This window comes from Hypomesus nipponensis, chromosome 20, assembly GCF_054491055.1.
Source record: "Hypomesus nipponensis isolate SF chromosome 20, ASM5449105v1, whole genome shotgun sequence".
In the NCBI taxonomy this organism is placed as follows: Eukaryota; Metazoa; Chordata; class Actinopteri; order Osmeriformes; family Osmeridae; genus Hypomesus; species Hypomesus nipponensis.
The window spans coordinates 2658728-2674901 of record NC_140380.1 but is presented as its reverse complement, the minus strand read 5'-3'; the positions used below and the strand labels follow the sequence as shown (position 1 = coordinate 2674901).

The 16174-nt window shown below is 52.0% G+C and overlaps 1 protein-coding gene across 1 annotated transcript in view; it reads right to left on the bottom strand.

Moving 5' to 3' along the window:
- ankhd1 (ankyrin repeat and KH domain containing 1) overlaps positions 1 to 16174 on the bottom strand; it is a 33747-nt gene that overhangs the window by 6050 nt on the left and 11523 nt on the right. The window contains 26 exon segments of the mRNA XM_084684287.1: positions 95 to 271; positions 951 to 1553; positions 1556 to 2535; positions 2674 to 2823; positions 3047 to 3202; positions 3316 to 3647; positions 3932 to 4336; positions 4930 to 5046; positions 5257 to 5352; positions 7853 to 8015; positions 8199 to 8374; positions 8494 to 8707; positions 8996 to 9138; positions 9338 to 9483; positions 9603 to 9714; positions 9849 to 9910; positions 9913 to 9975; positions 10088 to 10781; positions 11039 to 11295; positions 11427 to 11529; positions 12464 to 12607; positions 12990 to 13117; positions 13304 to 13391; positions 13529 to 13638; positions 13881 to 14072; positions 14442 to 14679. Of these exon segments, the coding sequence (XP_084540413.1) occupies positions 95 to 271; positions 951 to 1553; positions 1556 to 2535; positions 2674 to 2823; positions 3047 to 3202; positions 3316 to 3647; positions 3932 to 4336; positions 4930 to 5046; positions 5257 to 5352; positions 7853 to 8015; positions 8199 to 8374; positions 8494 to 8707; positions 8996 to 9138; positions 9338 to 9483; positions 9603 to 9714; positions 9849 to 9910; positions 9913 to 9975; positions 10088 to 10781; positions 11039 to 11295; positions 11427 to 11529; positions 12464 to 12607; positions 12990 to 13117; positions 13304 to 13391; positions 13529 to 13638; positions 13881 to 14072; positions 14442 to 14679 (6049 nt within the window).

Here is a 16174-nt window from a genome sequence, read left to right as displayed (position 1 = left end):
AGGAAATGAGGAGAAGAAGAAAATATAACTATAATTATGCAAACCTATATCTGATGTGTTTGTGTTGAGGCTGTATTTGTGTGTGTGTGCTTACAGGAGGAAGCAGCACTCCAGGGGTGGGGGGAGAAGTGCTGTCTGCTGAAGGCAGGTGTTCCCAGGGGGGCATGTCCTTGCAGGTACACTGGGTTGCCAGGTATAGAGGAAGAGAAACTGGTCAGAGACGGGCCAGAGGACGACATGGAGCTCAAAGAGGGGTCCAGAGAGTGCAAACCTGGCAACACAGAGGGGACTGGACGTTACTGATGTGTGTGTGTGTCTGTACAGTCGTGGCCATAAGTTTTCACATGTTTCTATAAAATACTGGAATACAATGAGACATTTCCTATTTTTAAAAGCTTTTTGGGGCGAACATTTTTAATTTATGCAAATAGTCCCCTCTTTTAGAGCAGTCAATCTGCTCTTAAAATCCATTAAGAAAGATAGTGATTTCACCTGGCTAGAACTAGTTTACACTTTCCCCTGTGCTGATATGACTTTTTTGAAATTATGTTAGCAGAAAAAACAATATTTTTTAATGAAATTGCACTTTTGTAGTACTGCACAGACGAAAATGTAAAGAGACATATCATGTCAAATCTTGACTTAGAATTCTGCACAGTACTGTATATATTAGTGGTTGGGTAAAAAATTGATTCACATTTGAATCACGATTCAGTCTTCTAGCGATTCATATCGATTCACAAATGTTATCTCGTACATTTGTTTTTTGATAATTAAAAATAGCAAAAAAATCATGAATCGATTTTGTCAATTGATTTTCTATCAATTCGTGACAATAAGAATTGATGTGAATCGAATCGTGGGGTACCAAAAGATTCCCATCCCCTAGTATATATAATATGAGATATACGAAATAAGTATGTAAATAAATATATTGTTTGTGTCCTCACCGATGGGGCTGTGGACCATCCTCTGAGAGGGGCAGCGGTACCCAGGGGCCTTGGAGCCGTCTGGGCCCATCCCGTTCTCCCCCTGCCCCCCCAGGTAGGGGGCACTGTAGGGCTGCTCAGGGGGGGCGCGGGGGGGCATATGGCAGGAGCCCCACACCTGGCTACTGCCCCCCTGGGTGGAGTCGAACATGCTGCTGATGTGGTTGAAGAGTGCGGCGGAAGAGTGGCCGTAGTTGGGCGGGGCCATCTGCGGTTTGGGCCCATGTGGGGGCATCTGGGTGCCGTTCATCATGGAGGGGGGGGGCATCTGTAGCGCTGAGTGCTGTTGGGCTTGTGTTGATTGTTGCTGCTGTTGTTGATGATGATGGTGAAGGTGGTGATGGTGATGCTGTTGTTGATGTTTGAGAGGGTGTTCCTGCAAGGGGGGGGCATACACAGACGGGAGGTCCTGGGGGTGTGTCATGGGGGGATAGAAGGGTGGCATGCGGGCTCCAGCTCCCTGGGGCGAGGGGGGGTAGTGTGGTGTGGAGGTGCTGGCTGGGCTGCCCCCTGCTGGCTGTGGCCGGGAGCTGGGGGGCGGGGCAGAAGGGGGGGCGGGGTCAGCGCTGGGGGGAAGGGAAGGGGCAGTTGCTTTCTTTGGGGATCTGGCTGGGAGGGGGGGGCGGTGGGGGGAGGGGCCGAGAAGTGCATGGGGGCGGGGCTTTCGTTGGCTCCACCAATAAGAGGGGCGGCAGTGTCGGGGGAGGGCTTCTCTCTCGATGGAGGGGCAGCAGAGGAGCTGGGGGGGTCCGTTCTGGAGACGGGAAGCTGGGCTGGGGGGGCAAGGGGCGCCTGGGGGGGTGGGGAGGCAGTGGTAAGCGGGGCTGCATTAAGGGGGGCTGGGATGGACTGAGGGGCTGGGCCAGAGCCAACCACTGAAACAAGGGTGGCCATGTTTGTAGTCTTTGGTTCGGGGAACAGCTGCTTCCTGGCGGAGGAGGGGGCAGGGCCAGGGGCAGAGCCTGATGAGGAGGGCATGGCCGGGGATGTGGTGATTATGTGATCTTGAAGAGCGGGGGTGGAGGAGGCAGGCGACGGTCTGGGAGCCACGCTGCCGTTGTGTTTGGGGGAGCCGTTTGAGCTGCCGGGGCTGACCGGCCGCACCGGGAAGGGCCCCCAGGTGCTGGAGGAAGGGGAGAACGTGCCTCCAAACTGAGCCATGGGCAGGCGGGGGTGCCGGATCTGGTGCATGGTTTGGGCCGCTAAGAGGGCCAGATGGGGGTTGGTGTAGGCCAGGGGCAGGGAAACGAAAGGGGGCCTCACCCCAGCACCCGGCCCCTTCCCTGGCTTTATCCCAGGCTGGCTGCTGGAGGTCTGGAAGGGGATAGAGGAGGAGGGACCGGCAGGGGCCAGGCTCTTGGGCCCCAAGGAGGCTGTGGAGGCCAGGGCCCCAGCGGTAGGAGGGAAGGTCGGGCCCAACTTGCAGGAGGAGCCCCCAGGGGCCCTGATGTGAGTCCGGGGGATGAGGTCCTCAAGCTCCTTGGCCGGGTCCTGGATCAGAGCGTTGATCAGCTGCACCGCGTGGCGGGTCGACTCGGTACCACCCCTGCAGGACGGGAAGACGTTAATACCCCAGTTCTCAAACACTTCTGAAACAAGTCGAGACACTGAAATCCTGTCACAGCAACCCATTTTATACTAGGTTGTGTTGTGTTGTGTTGGGTTAGGGAAGTGTGAGGTGTACCTGATGGTGATCATCCTCTCTCCGTTCTTGTCCTTCTGCTTGTCCACGTCTATGTGCGCCCCTGTCACGTCCTGGATCGCGGTGATGTTGCAGCCACCGCGCCCCATGATACGGGACACCACGGAGGCCGGGACGGATAGCTTCTTAGACCTGGGGGCGGTGGACACACACCACGTACGTACACACAAAATTAAAATTGATGAACATACAGATTTTTACACTTACACGTCTCACCCCCCCATCTCCTTGGTGTGTCAAGTCCAACATCCATACAGGAATTCCTACGCCCATATAGGAAGCTGTACTTCCATACAGGAAGCTGTACATCCATACCGGAAGTCTTATGTCCCAGGGTGCCAGTACAGGGACTCACCTGCGCACCACCTCCTTCCAGCCATCCTCCCTGCGCTGGCCCCTCTTGGGGCTGGTGAGGCTGGGCTTGCTGCTGGGGGAGCACCCTGGCAGGGCCATGGCCTTGAGCTGTGCCGCCAGCATGCTGGGGGGGCGCTCACTCAGCATGTCATGGAACCTGGGAGAAGCAGAGAGTAACACACACGTGTTCACACACACACATTCCGTTTGAGAGCTTTGCTTTTACTCCATTCTCTGTTCTACTAAACCATGCTCTCTACGTCCTCTTACTTCTGGTGTGGCTTGGAGACGTTGACCAGGGGCTTGTCGTCACGGAAACCGTGCAGCGAGGTGCACTGCCTCTTCTCCGGTACGGGGGCCTTTTGCAGAGGCTGAGGGGCGGAGGACGAGGAGGACGAGGAGGAAGAGGAGGAGAAGCAGGGCAGGTCGGGCAGGAAGGCCAGGTCCTGGCTTCGGCCTCCCCCACCCCCGCTCCCGCTGCTCTCGCTGGTACAGTCGGTGCTGTCCAGGGGGTCCGAGTCGCTGCCCCCTCCAGGGGCCCCCCCACCCCGGGGCTCTCCCTGGACCTTGTTCTTGTCAGCTCGCTGCTGCGCCAGTGCCACCTGCAGGATTGGAGGAGGAAGACAGGATAGGGTTAGGAAGAGGAAGGAAGGGAAGGAGGGTGGAGGGAGACAGGAGAGAGGAAAACAGGAGAGAGACAGGAGGGAGAGAGACAGGAGGAGAGACAGGAGGGAGGAGAGAGGAGGGAGATAGGAAGGAGGAAAGGAGGGGAGAAAAAGGCAGGGAGGAAGAAGCTTCATGAAAATAAATAATTGAAAGCACTTATGTAAATGTACTACTAAAACATCCAACAAGCAACATTACTGTACCCGACAGGTGGGCCTACCTGGGAATCCTGGAGTATTATTGGCTGGCTGACCGATGGGTCCTTGGTCTTGTTCTTTTTGTTCTTGCGGTTGGCGTTGGGTGTATTTGCGGCGGCGGCCTGGCGTTTCTTGCCGAAGGCGTTGGTGAAGGTGGCTGAAATGCCAATGGTGGTGGTGGTGGTGGCGCTGGGGGGGTCGATGGGAACCTCCGGCTCTGAGCTGGGGTCCTCCTCCCCCTCGGAGTCTGAGTCCTTATCCTGCTCCTGGCTCTCAGGAGAAACCTCCTTCCCCTTGGCCTCGTCCTCCTCTTCCTCCTCCTCCTCCTCCTCCTGCTTCCTCTTCTGCTCCTCCTTCTTCTTCTTCCTTTTTTCCTTCCTCTTCTCCCTCTTAGCAGCCAGGGCCTGCTTCTTGCTCTCCTCCCTAGACTGGAGACCAAACAGAGGGCTTAGGACCAGGCTCACCCATACAGCAAGCCCTACGTCCATACAGCAAGCCCTACGTCCATAGAGGAAGCCCTACGTCCATACAGCAAGCCCTACGTCCATACAGCAAGCCCTAAGCCATAGAGGAAGCCCTACGTCCATACGGAAAGCCCTACGTCCATACAGGAAGCCCTACGTCCATACAGGAAGCCCTACGTCCATACAGGAAGCCCTACGTCCATAGAGGAAGCCCTACGTCCATAGAGGAAGCCCTACGTCCATACAGGAAGCCCTACGTCCATACAGGAAGCCCTACGTCCATACAAGAAGCCCTAGGTCCATACAGGAAGCCCTACGTCCATACAGGAAGCCCTACGTCCATAGAGGAAGCCCTACGTCCATAGAGGAAGCCCTACGTCCATACAGGAAGCCCTACGTCCATACAGGAAGCCCTACGTCCATACAGGAAGCCCTACGTCCATACAGGAAGCCCTACGTCCATACAGGAAGCCCTACGTCCATACAAGAATCCCTACGTCCATACAGGAAGCCCTACGTCCATACAGAAAGCCCTACGTCCATACAGCAAGCCCTACCTTCTCCAGGTCCAGCTCCTTCAGCAGGATACTGGCATTCTTGTTGGCCTCTGCTGCCTGCTGATCCTTAGCCTTGACGATGGTCTCCATGCACTGGTGGCACTTCTTCAGCAGGTCCTGAGGACAGCACATTATTATTATGAGGATTGTTATTCAATACAACAGACTTCAGTTGGAACTCTGACATCGGCAAGTAGGTTTCTTTTCTACCTATAAGCTGCTTAAATAACTAGCAACCCTCATCTACTCCTATAACAGTCACTGAAGAGACTTCCTGTTTCAATGCCTAATGTGATCAAGGGTGGATGTATGTGTTTGTGTTCTCACCTTGTCAGTGATGGTGGCAATGTATCTCATACACTCGATATCAGAGGGAAACTGGTTGACCTCCTTCACCAGGTACTGAACCACCTTCACATGACCCTGGAGAACAGAGGTCAGAGATCAATCTGGGACCATATCTGTGTGAGAGAGTGTGTGTGTGAGTGAGAGAAAGTGTGTGAGAGTGAGAGAAAGCGTGGTAGAGTGAGAGAAAGCGTGGTAGAGTGAGAGAAAGCGTGGTAGAGTGTGAGAGGGTGAGTGAGTGAGAGGGTGAGAGTGTGAGTGAGTGAGTGAGTGAGTAGAGTGAGTGAGTAGAGCACTGCAACTCCAGCTGCTCTGTCCGTCAACCACTCGTTCTCTCACTCACCTCGCTCAACCGGGCGAGGTAGTGGGACAGGTTTGCTTCTTTCCCCACATATTAAATACACATCCGCCCCACTCTCTGTCACCGCCAAATCATCTGAACACCGAGCGCCGAGCATCTCCAGCGCTGGACATGCTCTTCAGCATCCTCCCGGATGATGGAACCCGGCTGATAATCCTTGGGGATTTCAACATCCATCTCGAAGGAACAGGCCGTCAAATTCATGTCTCTCCTGACTTCCTTCGACCTGACGCTGCTGAACACACCAGCGACCCACAAGGCAGGCAAACAGCTCGACCTCATCCTGACACGTAACTGTATCACTGACTTAACCTCTGTAACCCCACTACACATCTCTGATCACTTCTTTATCCAGTTCTCTGTCTCTCTCCCTCCAACTTCTCCTGTCTCCCCACCCCTCGTTACTTTCTGTCGCAACCTCCACTCCCTACACCCTCCCATTTCTCCATTGTAACATCCTCCCTCCCATTGTCGAGTTCACATCCCACCACACTGACACAGCCACAAACACCCTGTTATCCATATTAACTGCATCACTTGACACTCTCTGTCCCGTCAACCAGGTCTGCACGATCACCCTCGACACTGACTGTCTCCCAACCTTCAAGAAAAGGCTTAAGACGCACTTGTTCCGGGAGTACAAGGGTACTTAGGAATGATTTACTGGACCTGATGTTAGTTTCCTAGGAACACAATGACTCTTATTGAGGGACTTGTTGCTCTTGATGGTTGGTTGTAACTGATTTAACTTCTTGTACTCGCTATGAATTATATTATTGTTGCTTTCTTTTTCTACAAGTACAGTCTTGCACTTTTTGAGGTTCAAGTACATGCCCTTATGGTTTTTCCCATTGGCACTTATTTGCTTTTCACAATGTATGCTTCATGTTTTGGGGCTATCTCGTTGTTATGATCAGTGACTTATGCACTTTTGTAAAGTTCTCACTTGGAAGTCGCATCGGATAAAAGCTTCTGCTAAATGAACACATGTAAATGTAGAGTAAGTAGAGAGTGAGTGTATGTGTGTGTGTGTGAGAGAGTGAGTAGAGAATGAGTGAGAGTGAGAAGAGAGTGAGAAGAGAGTGAGTGAGAGAGTAGAGTTAGTGAGTAGAGTGAGAGAGTGAGTGAGTAGAGTGAGAAGAGTCTGAGTGAGTGAGTAGGGGTGCAACAATTCAACAAGCCCACGGTTTGGTTTTATGGGTCACGGTTTCAGTTTGGTTTGTTTAGAACATTAGGGGGGAGAAAAAAAAAACATTACCATTTCAGTTCTCTGTATTTTCGGTGAATTTTCTGTATATCCGGCGTAGATGATTGTGTTAGATCAGTGGTTCTCAAACTATGGCTATACCCTTGTAGTGGTACACCGATCAGAAATATTTAAATATGTTATCATTAAAATGTGATTTACAAAGTTTAGCTTTTCCTATATTATTTTTGTTTCAAATCAAATATAAATGTTGGCACGTGCTACTACCTGTTTGTTCCTGGGTAGTGGCACATGCAAACATCCTGTGTGAACTGTGTGTAGCTCAGTAGGGTAGGCTTCTGTATTTTAACATTGGTCATAATGGTGGTACTTGGAGAGTCAAAGATTTGAGGTGGTACGGGGTGTAAAAAGTTTGAGAACCACTGTGTTAGATGTATTACCGTTCGCATACTTTACACGTGCCTGGCTTCATATGATTTGCCTCTCTCCAGTGTTGCCAACTCCTCAGTAAGGAAAGTAGCAGTGCTGCGCGAGGCTAGTGAGATGACCGCCTGCGAGTGTTTGGGACGGCAGCACCCGCTGCTCGTTGAGGAGAGTACTGCAAAACGATCCGTGCTTTCATGTCAAAGTCTCTAAAACACCAGCACGTCTCCAACAACACCGGAAAAAGTCGCTAAATTTGTCGGTAGTCGCTTTTGACAATAAAAGTAACCAGGAAGGTTTGGAAAGTCACCAGATATAGCGAAAAAGTCACTAAGTTGGCATCACTGCTCTCCAGTTCCCTACGTGACTCGTCATTGATATACTGACAGTTCATTGGACAGGTACTCTCCGGAAAATGGACAAAGGGTGTTAGGCTGTGTTTTTTCGTAGATCCAAAAAACGCGGTTTACATGTAAAAAACAAACAGTGGTTTGTGTTTTGAACAATTTGTTCTTTTAGCGGTTCGGTTTTGCACCCCGAGTAGTGAGTGTGTTTGTGTGCGTGAGTGAGTGAGTGACCTTCCCTACCTTCCGGAAGGCGGCCATGAGCGGGGTGATCTTGCGGTTGTCAGCAGCATCCACGTCAGCTCCGGCCTGCACCAGCAGCTGGACCACGTCGAAATGGCCGCCGTTCGCCGCAAGCCAGAGTGGCGTGTTCCCTTTCTTGTTCCGTACGTCGATGTGTGCACCCCTGGTGTGCAGGACATCAGACAGTAGGTTTGACATTATGTTGAATTCTGACATCATAGTTGCAGGTACAACATCATAACGTAAGCAAGATTATAGCAAAGTTGCAGTTATGATTCCGACATTATAGCTTGGGTACGGTTATAGCATCAGAGGCTTGGTACAGTTATGACATAGTATCTCCTACCTGATGATCAGCAGCTCACAGAACCTGTGGTGTCCTTTGTCGGCAGCGATGGTGAGGGCAGTGTCTCTGGACGAGGGGACCGGGGGGGCATTGACGTCGGCACAGCGGTCCATCAGGACACGACCCACCTCAGCATAGCCCCCAGACGCCGCCTCCATCAGGGGGGTGAGCCCCGTCTGACACACACAGGGTCAAATGTCAAACAGGAGACACGGGCGTGTGTGACTGGGTCTGTCTCTGGTAAGGGAATTGTTCTGTAGGTGTGTGTGTGAGAGGGTGGGGGGGGGGGGGTTACCTTGGCGCGGTGCTCCACATTGGCCCTGCGGTTGAGCAGTAGACCAACCACCTCGGCACGCCCCTGGAAGCACGCCAGTGTCAGCGCTGTGTTGCGATTGGTCTCTATCTGCGCGTTGATGTCAGAGCCCATGTCCAACAAGAGCATGACGGCAGGGACGTGGCCGTTCATGGCCGCCAGCATGAGGGGAGAGATCCCCAGCTTACTGCCAGTCCTGGAGGACAGGACGTGCAGGGTGAGATTAGTTACAAAGAGAGACAGCGAGGAGACACTAGCTAGGAGAAAGAAAGTAAGGGGAGAGACAGCGAGGAAAGGCAAAATGGGGAGACAGCGAGGAGAGACAGCTACCAGACACAGCGAGGAGACAGCTACCAGACACATCAAGGAGAGACAGCGGGGGAAGGCAAAGTGAAAGGACAGCGAGGAGAGACAGCAAACAGACACAGCGAGGAGAGACAGCAAGGGAAATCACTGAGGAGACAGCTAGGACATTGGGGGCCACCTTGAGTTGATCTCAGCGCCGGCGTTGAGGAGGATCTTAATTATGTTGACGTAGCCCCCGGACGCGGCCAGGCTGAGGGGCGTATAGTCGGACACGTTACGGTGCTCCTTGTTAGCCCCCCTCAGCAGCAACAGCTCCACCACCTGGAAGGGAAGGGACCAGCAGCTCTCAGAGTAGCAGGGTAGAGCAGGACACCTCAGTACAACAGAGCACCATTTGACCTTGTCACTTCACACTAAAATCGGAGTCATGCCGAGCTAGCACTCACATACACACACACACGCTCTTGCACACACTCCCAAGCATACATGTACTCTGACACGCACACACAGCTAAACTCACCTCCTGTCTGCCCCCGGAGCAGGCCAGGGAGAGGGGCGTGTCTTTGGTCCGCTCTGATTGGGCCTCAATGTCTCCTCCTTTGTCCAATAGGATCTCCACCACGCCTACGTGGCCTGCTGTGGCAGCCAGGATGAGAGGAGTGAAGCCTGGAGTGGACAGAACGGAGAGAGAGAGGTGGTGTTGAGGGGCAGGCTTTACATCACCATCTAATACCACTGCCTGTGTGTGTCTGTGTATGTGTGTCCGCGTACGTCTTGTTCTCTACCTTTCTTGTCACGGTGCTCTATGTTGGCTCCTCGTGCGATGAGGACCGACACCAGCTCCTCGTGTCCTCCGGCACATGCCAGAGTCAGCGCTGTGTCGTGGTTACTCTCCGTCTGGCCAATCAGAGACAGGGAGACATGTTAACCACAGCTAATCAGAGACAGGGACACTAGTTAATCTGTAGATGGGTAAGTAGAGCAAATTAGGTGAGTAGAGTAGAAGGGAGAGTAGAGTAAAGAAGACTCACGTGAGCGTCGATGTCCACGGTGGGGTAGAGGGGGAGCATGGAGGGGGGTGTAGACGAGGTGGGGGACTCTGGGAGGGGGGCTGGGGGGACGTGGTAGTGTTCATCATGGGTACTCGGCTGCTCACTGCTGTATGCCAGAGATACAGGAGTTCATAAAACATCTTTAGTAAGAACATCAAGAACAACAAGAAAAAAAAAAAGAGCTATGATTATCGACATAAGCTCTCCGACACACACACCTGCCATGATGTCGTCCAGCGTGTCTGTGAGTGTCTGCGCGGGCGTGGCCACCAGGAGCCCGGCAGGGGCGGTGTGCGTGACGAACCCCCCTGCCTGCTGACACAGCATCTGCTGCTGGCTCAACAGTGCCCTCTGCAGCTCGGGGCTGGAACCGCAGCCCTCGGGCCCTGGCCCAGGGCTGGAGTAGCCCGCTGAACCAAAGTCTGTAGACTGCTGCTGGGAGGCGAGGGGCTGGAGGGGGGGGAAGCTGGGCTGGAGGGGTGGTGGAGGGGGGCTCTGGTGGGACTGGGGGGTGTGGGAAGGCGGGGGCAGGGGAGGGGGTTGTAGCTGAGCCTCCCTGTGTAGGATGGTGTCCACCTGGGGCAACTTAGTAAAGTCCAGCTCTTCCTCCTCATCATCATCATCATCATAATCCTCCTCCTCTTCCCTTTCCTCCCCCACTGGAGAGCGGGGAAGGCCGTCCTCGTCGTCACAACAGCCCTCCACCTCCTGTTCGCAGTCGCTGGGCAGGGGCCCGGCATGCGGGTGATTGGCCGGGCCGGCAGCGGGTGACTCCACCCCTGCGGGCTGCCCCGGGTCATCCTTCAGCCCCTTGGCCTCCATGTACTCTTTGGTGAACTGCTGCTGGGTCTTCAGCTGCAGCTGCCGCTCCACCTTCTGCAGCTCTTTCAAGATCTTCTTCTTCTTCTGCACCTGGGGGGTAGGGAGCACAATCACTACAGCTACCTGCACACTTAGCCATTTATCTGTTTAGATCACAAAACCCATCCCATGAGTCCTGTATGGAACCCCCGATACTCCCATTACACCCAAACCATGCTTAAGTGTCTGATTTAAGTTTAAGAGCATTTGTGTGTGTGTACATATATGTGTACATTGTGTGTCTGAACTGCCTCCTGTATCCCCCCTCCCCCCCCATCTCCCCTAAGATTGACGTTCCTCACCCTCACCTGTTCCTCCCTGCTCTTCTTCAGCTCTTCGATCTTGTCTTTGGTGAGTGGCTCCCCCTGGATCAGCTCCAGGGACTGCAGTTGGGCCTTCTCGATGGCGCTGATCCTCTGACCCAGCTCGTTCAACTTGCCCTCCGTCTCCTCCACGATGCACTCCAGGGGCTGGTACGGGTGGAAGGTGGGCAGAGGGTCCCCTTCGGGGCTGGCCGCAGTACTGGGGCTGGCCTGCAGGGGGCCAGGGCGCTGCTTGGACACACCTGGGTAGGGAGTATAACACTGGCTAGCCAAGTTCCTAACTCACACGTTCAATAGTTAGTTGGGGTGCTATTTAACATGAGGACCCGGCTAGTCAGGCAGGTCAAGGCTGGTGGGAACAGGGTGAACAAACCTTTGCTGGTGACTGGAGGGGGGGCGACAAGGCTGGAGGGGGCTCTGTCTGGCTCCTGGGGGGGCACCACCATGGCCAGCGCCTGGAAGGGGACTCTGGGAGCCTGGAGTGGGGGGGGGGTCAGACACACACGTGTGAAACATGTTCATATAATTAACATTCTTTTAATGAACCTTTAAATCATTGTTTCTCAACAGGGGCAGTAGTTCAGAGTACATCAACAGTGGCGGTCCTAGTACATTTGGCACCCCGGGCGAGTTCTTCCCTTACCACTTTATTTTTTATACACATTTTCATAATTTTACCATTAGACTTCACTGATCTGCAATTTCATTCACGTAATCACAGATTCTTACTTTACATATTGTTTTGTTAGACGGGTAAAGCATGGTCACAGATTTATTTGTATCCATCTCACATACAAGCCTAGTTTCCAGGCTCAAACTAACTTCTCTGCAACCCACTGTGAAGAAACTGGCAGACAACCATGGGTACAGGGCTCACACTAACATTCAAAGCAATTTAGCTAATTTCCTCCAAAAGTTGAGATAAATTGGCTTGCATTTCCCCCCCAGTAAGCAAATACGTTTTCCTAGGTAGGCTGCTCTCGTTTGCTTTTTACGCGGCACAGACAGCATATAACCGCTTTCAGATTAGTTATTGTCAGAAACGGCAGCCAGTCAGAATTAAAGTTGGAATTTAAATGTAAATGCAACAATGCAATTGTTGCATTTGTTTAACACCAATAAATGTAATTTCTATTCACGTGGCATTTTGTGCTTCCTGGGAAATGGATTTTAATCATAGTCCAACTGTCTAGCTAAATCAAATCTGATATTTGGCATTCAATTAAATGTTTGTTTGTTTTTTAAGGATAGGGGGCGGCAAGGGATCTGGAGAATGGATAGTGGGGGGCAGGCCCCAAAAATGTTGAGAAACACTGCTTTAAATGAATTTAAAAAGTCAATAAATGGGGATATGCTTCAGTCCCCATCTATACATCTATGTGTGTTTGTGCGCGTGCATGTGCTCCAAACCTGGGAGTTGTCGTGCGAAGGGGGGGTGAGCTGTGCCAAGTCGGGGGGGGGCACTGACAGGATGTTGTTGGGGTAGTCCAGCAGGTAGGACACCACAATGGTGTGCCCCCCCTTGGCTGCCTCTATCAGCATGGTTGAGCCGTCCTGTGGGGGAACAGGTAAACACAGTGTCAGGCTCACTAACTACAAACTGCAGCCATGACTAACTAAATGATTCACCAACAGAGTGGCTTCTGTCTAGGTACCACTTTATAAGTCAGCTGAGTGGTGCACATTGTGATCAACAGACGATTCGTAAATCCTTCCATTCTCATACGTTGTCTTGTGTGTGTAAGATAATGGTCCATGACTGAAGAAAATATTTAATTAACTCATTCTATTCTACTTTGTACAGTGGAATATTTGGCTTTACTGTACAAAGTGATATTCTACTCTACAGTACATAGTTTTTTGGTACATTGTATTTTATGTTGGTCTGACTCTTGTTAGCCAATCAGGATGTGTTTTCCTGGACAGATGAGCTGACCTTGAGCCTATGGGTTGGGTCAGACCCGTGAGCCAATAGGAGCTCCACCACTGCCAGGTGACCACCGGCACAGGCCAATGAGACAACGGTGTGGTCGTTGTTAGCAGTGGCTCTGTTCACGTTCGCACCTGCGAAGGAGAGGGAGGAGGAGATGGAGGAAGAGGAGGGGACGTAGGATAAAGAGGAGGGAGGAAGAGGAGAAACAAAACAGGAGGAGGAGAGGGAGACAGAGTCAAAGTCCTTGTTGTTATACAGCCTCCAGTCCTACTCTCTACACAGTCACTGGACAGCCAGGGAGCAGAGTGGGGTCGTACCTTTGCTGATGAGGAACTGGACGGTACACAGGTGACCTGCCCTGGCTGCCTTCATCAGAGGAGTCCTGCCTCCCTCTGACTCGTGCTCCTGCGCGCGCACACGCGCACACACACACACACACACACACACACACACACACACACACACACACACACACACACAGAGAGAGAGAGAGAGTGTCAGTGACAGCTTGTGTCCATCAGGGGTCAGGGGTCAGTTCTCACCAGGTCAGCTCCAGTCTGCAGCAGCACGTCTCCTACGTCAGTGTGTCCATTCTCACACGCGTACGTCAACGCCGTGTCCCCGGTTGCCGTGGTAGCGTGGACGTTGGCTCCTTGGGGAGGGTCACAGTTTAACAACCCTTAACACAACCAGGTGGCCCTACTCCTCCCTTCCTCCCCCTCTTCTCTTCTTTACCCTCTGGTCCCCTACTCTCCTCTACTATGGGTAGCAGGTACCTGCCCCTCCCCCTCCTCCTACTACTACTACTACTACATTTCCTCCGTCCTCCCCTCTCTTGCTCCTCCGCCACTCTCCCTTCCCACAAACCCCCTCTCCCCCCACCTCTCTCCTCACCTGCAGCCAGTAGGTACTTGACCAGCTCCAGGTGGCCCTCCTGGGCCGCCTCCATAAGGGGCGTGGAGCATCCCAGCTCGATGTCCGCCCCCGCCTTGATCAGGAAGTCAGCCACTTCCAGGAAGCCCCCGCAGCATGCCAGTGTCAGAGCCGTCTCCTGAGTCTCCTCGGTCTGGGCATTGATATTCGCTCCTGGGGGAGGAGAAGGAGGTCAGAGAAGGCGGAGCCGACAGGAGGAGGAGCAGAAGGAAGAGCAGCAAGGGGGGGGGGGGGACAGACGCAGGGGAAGAGAAAAGGAGAGGGGAAAGAGACAAGGTAACAGTGGTCACAAGAAATTAAAGTACACACTCTAAAGTGTTTACAAAACGTACTGCTGCCCACAAGACCAACCCAGTTCCAGTAAATAAATACAGTGACAGGAAGAGAGACAGCAAGTGGGAGAAGAAGAAAGACAGTAGTAAAGGAAAAAAAACATGGAAGAGCAACAGGACAGGAAGAGGGAGAAAAGACAGGAAGTGGAAAAGGAAAAGAACCGAGAGACATGATGTGGACCGGCGCTACCTTGTGCCAGCAGCAGGGCCACCATCTCTTCATGTCCCTCCCTGGCGGCCTCCATAAGGGGTGTGTAGCCTTCGTCGTTCACCTCCTCCAGGTTGGCGCCGCGCTCGATCAGCAGCGCCGCCAGTTCCACATGGCCCCCGCACGCTGCCAGGGTCAGTGGTGACTCGAAGGAGTCAGCCGGCATGTTGACCTGCGCCCCGCTGTCCAGGAGCAACCGTGCCACCTCCACATGGCCATCCTGCAGGGGGACACGGGTTACCAGCTGGCAACGCTAATAGTTGTATTAAACTGTTAAGGATTATTATCTGTCTTCTTTCTTGAACCCTTAAAAGCTCTTATTAGCTGTTAGAAACAGTTATGCTGTTTGTTATAAGCTGCTGCAATCACTCAAACCATTACAGACAGCTATAAAACGTATTGATTTATCGGTCATGAACTGTTATAAGCAAGCATATACTGTTAAGAACTGGTTCTGTTATAAGTTGTTACAAGAGATGATAGGCAGCCATAAACGTATCAACAGTCATCGGTCATGGACTGTTAAAGGATCAGGGATCCAGACTAACTTTTTGCTTTGGTTGCACTGGTACGCCTAATTTTTTTATTTGGGTGCCCCAGAACAAAATTTAGGTGCACCCAAATTTTTCCTTTAACGCCACAATTTCAAGGTCACCTTTTTATCACGCTCCATATACATTCATATATATTATGTAAATTATTTTAAACAAGAATAAGTTGAAGATAAAAAAATATATATATATTTGAAGCACAAAAATAAAATGTTTTAAGTGCTTCACTGAGCTGCCAAACTAAAACATATTAAGCAAAATAAAACATTTATTGGGCTATTACCCCAATAAATTGGGTACATGCAACATCATAGCTGTACTTCATGTTCCAGTGTAATCCATTTTTCTTCAGAAGAATTTTTTATCTAAATTTTGTGAATGGCAGCTCTTCTTTTGCGATGTTATAGGCGATCTGCCAGGAACCTTGGGGTTACCATGGATGACGAGCTCTCCCTCACGGCCCACATTGCTGCAGTCTCCCGGTTGTGTAGATTCACCCTCTACAACATCCGGAAGATCAGGAGATACCTGTTTGAGCCCTCCACCCAGCTGCTAGTCCAGCACTTGTCCTCTTCCAAATTGGACTACTGCAACTCGCTGCTCGCCGGTCTCCCAGCATGCGCAACCCGCCCTCTTCAGAAGATTCAGAATGCAGCAGCCCGCCTGGTCTACAATCTACCCAGACACTCCCATGTTACCCTGCTTCTCATCTCCCTCCACTGGCTACGCATCACGGCCCGCATCAGATTCAAGATCCTAGTACTAACCTTCCAAGCAGTAAACGGGACTGGACCCGACTACATCAAGTCTCTCCTGCAGCCTTACAACCCCACCCGCCACCTACGGTCTTCTTCAGACAACTGCCTGGTGGTCCCACCGATCAAGACCGCCCGGTCCCAACACAAACTCTTCTCCTGCCTGGCCCCCCAGTGGTGGAATCAACTCCCCACCTCCATTAGAGACACTGTCTCTCCACCTTTAAGAAAAGGCTCAAGATGCACTTGTTCCAGGAGTACAACAGTACTTAGGAATGGTTTGCTGGACCCAATGTTAGTTTCCTCAAGGATCACATTGACTCTTGCTTAGAGACTTGTTGCTCTTGTTGGTTAGTGGTAACTGATTTAAATTGTTGTACTCGCTGCGAAATATATGTAGCTTTTTTTT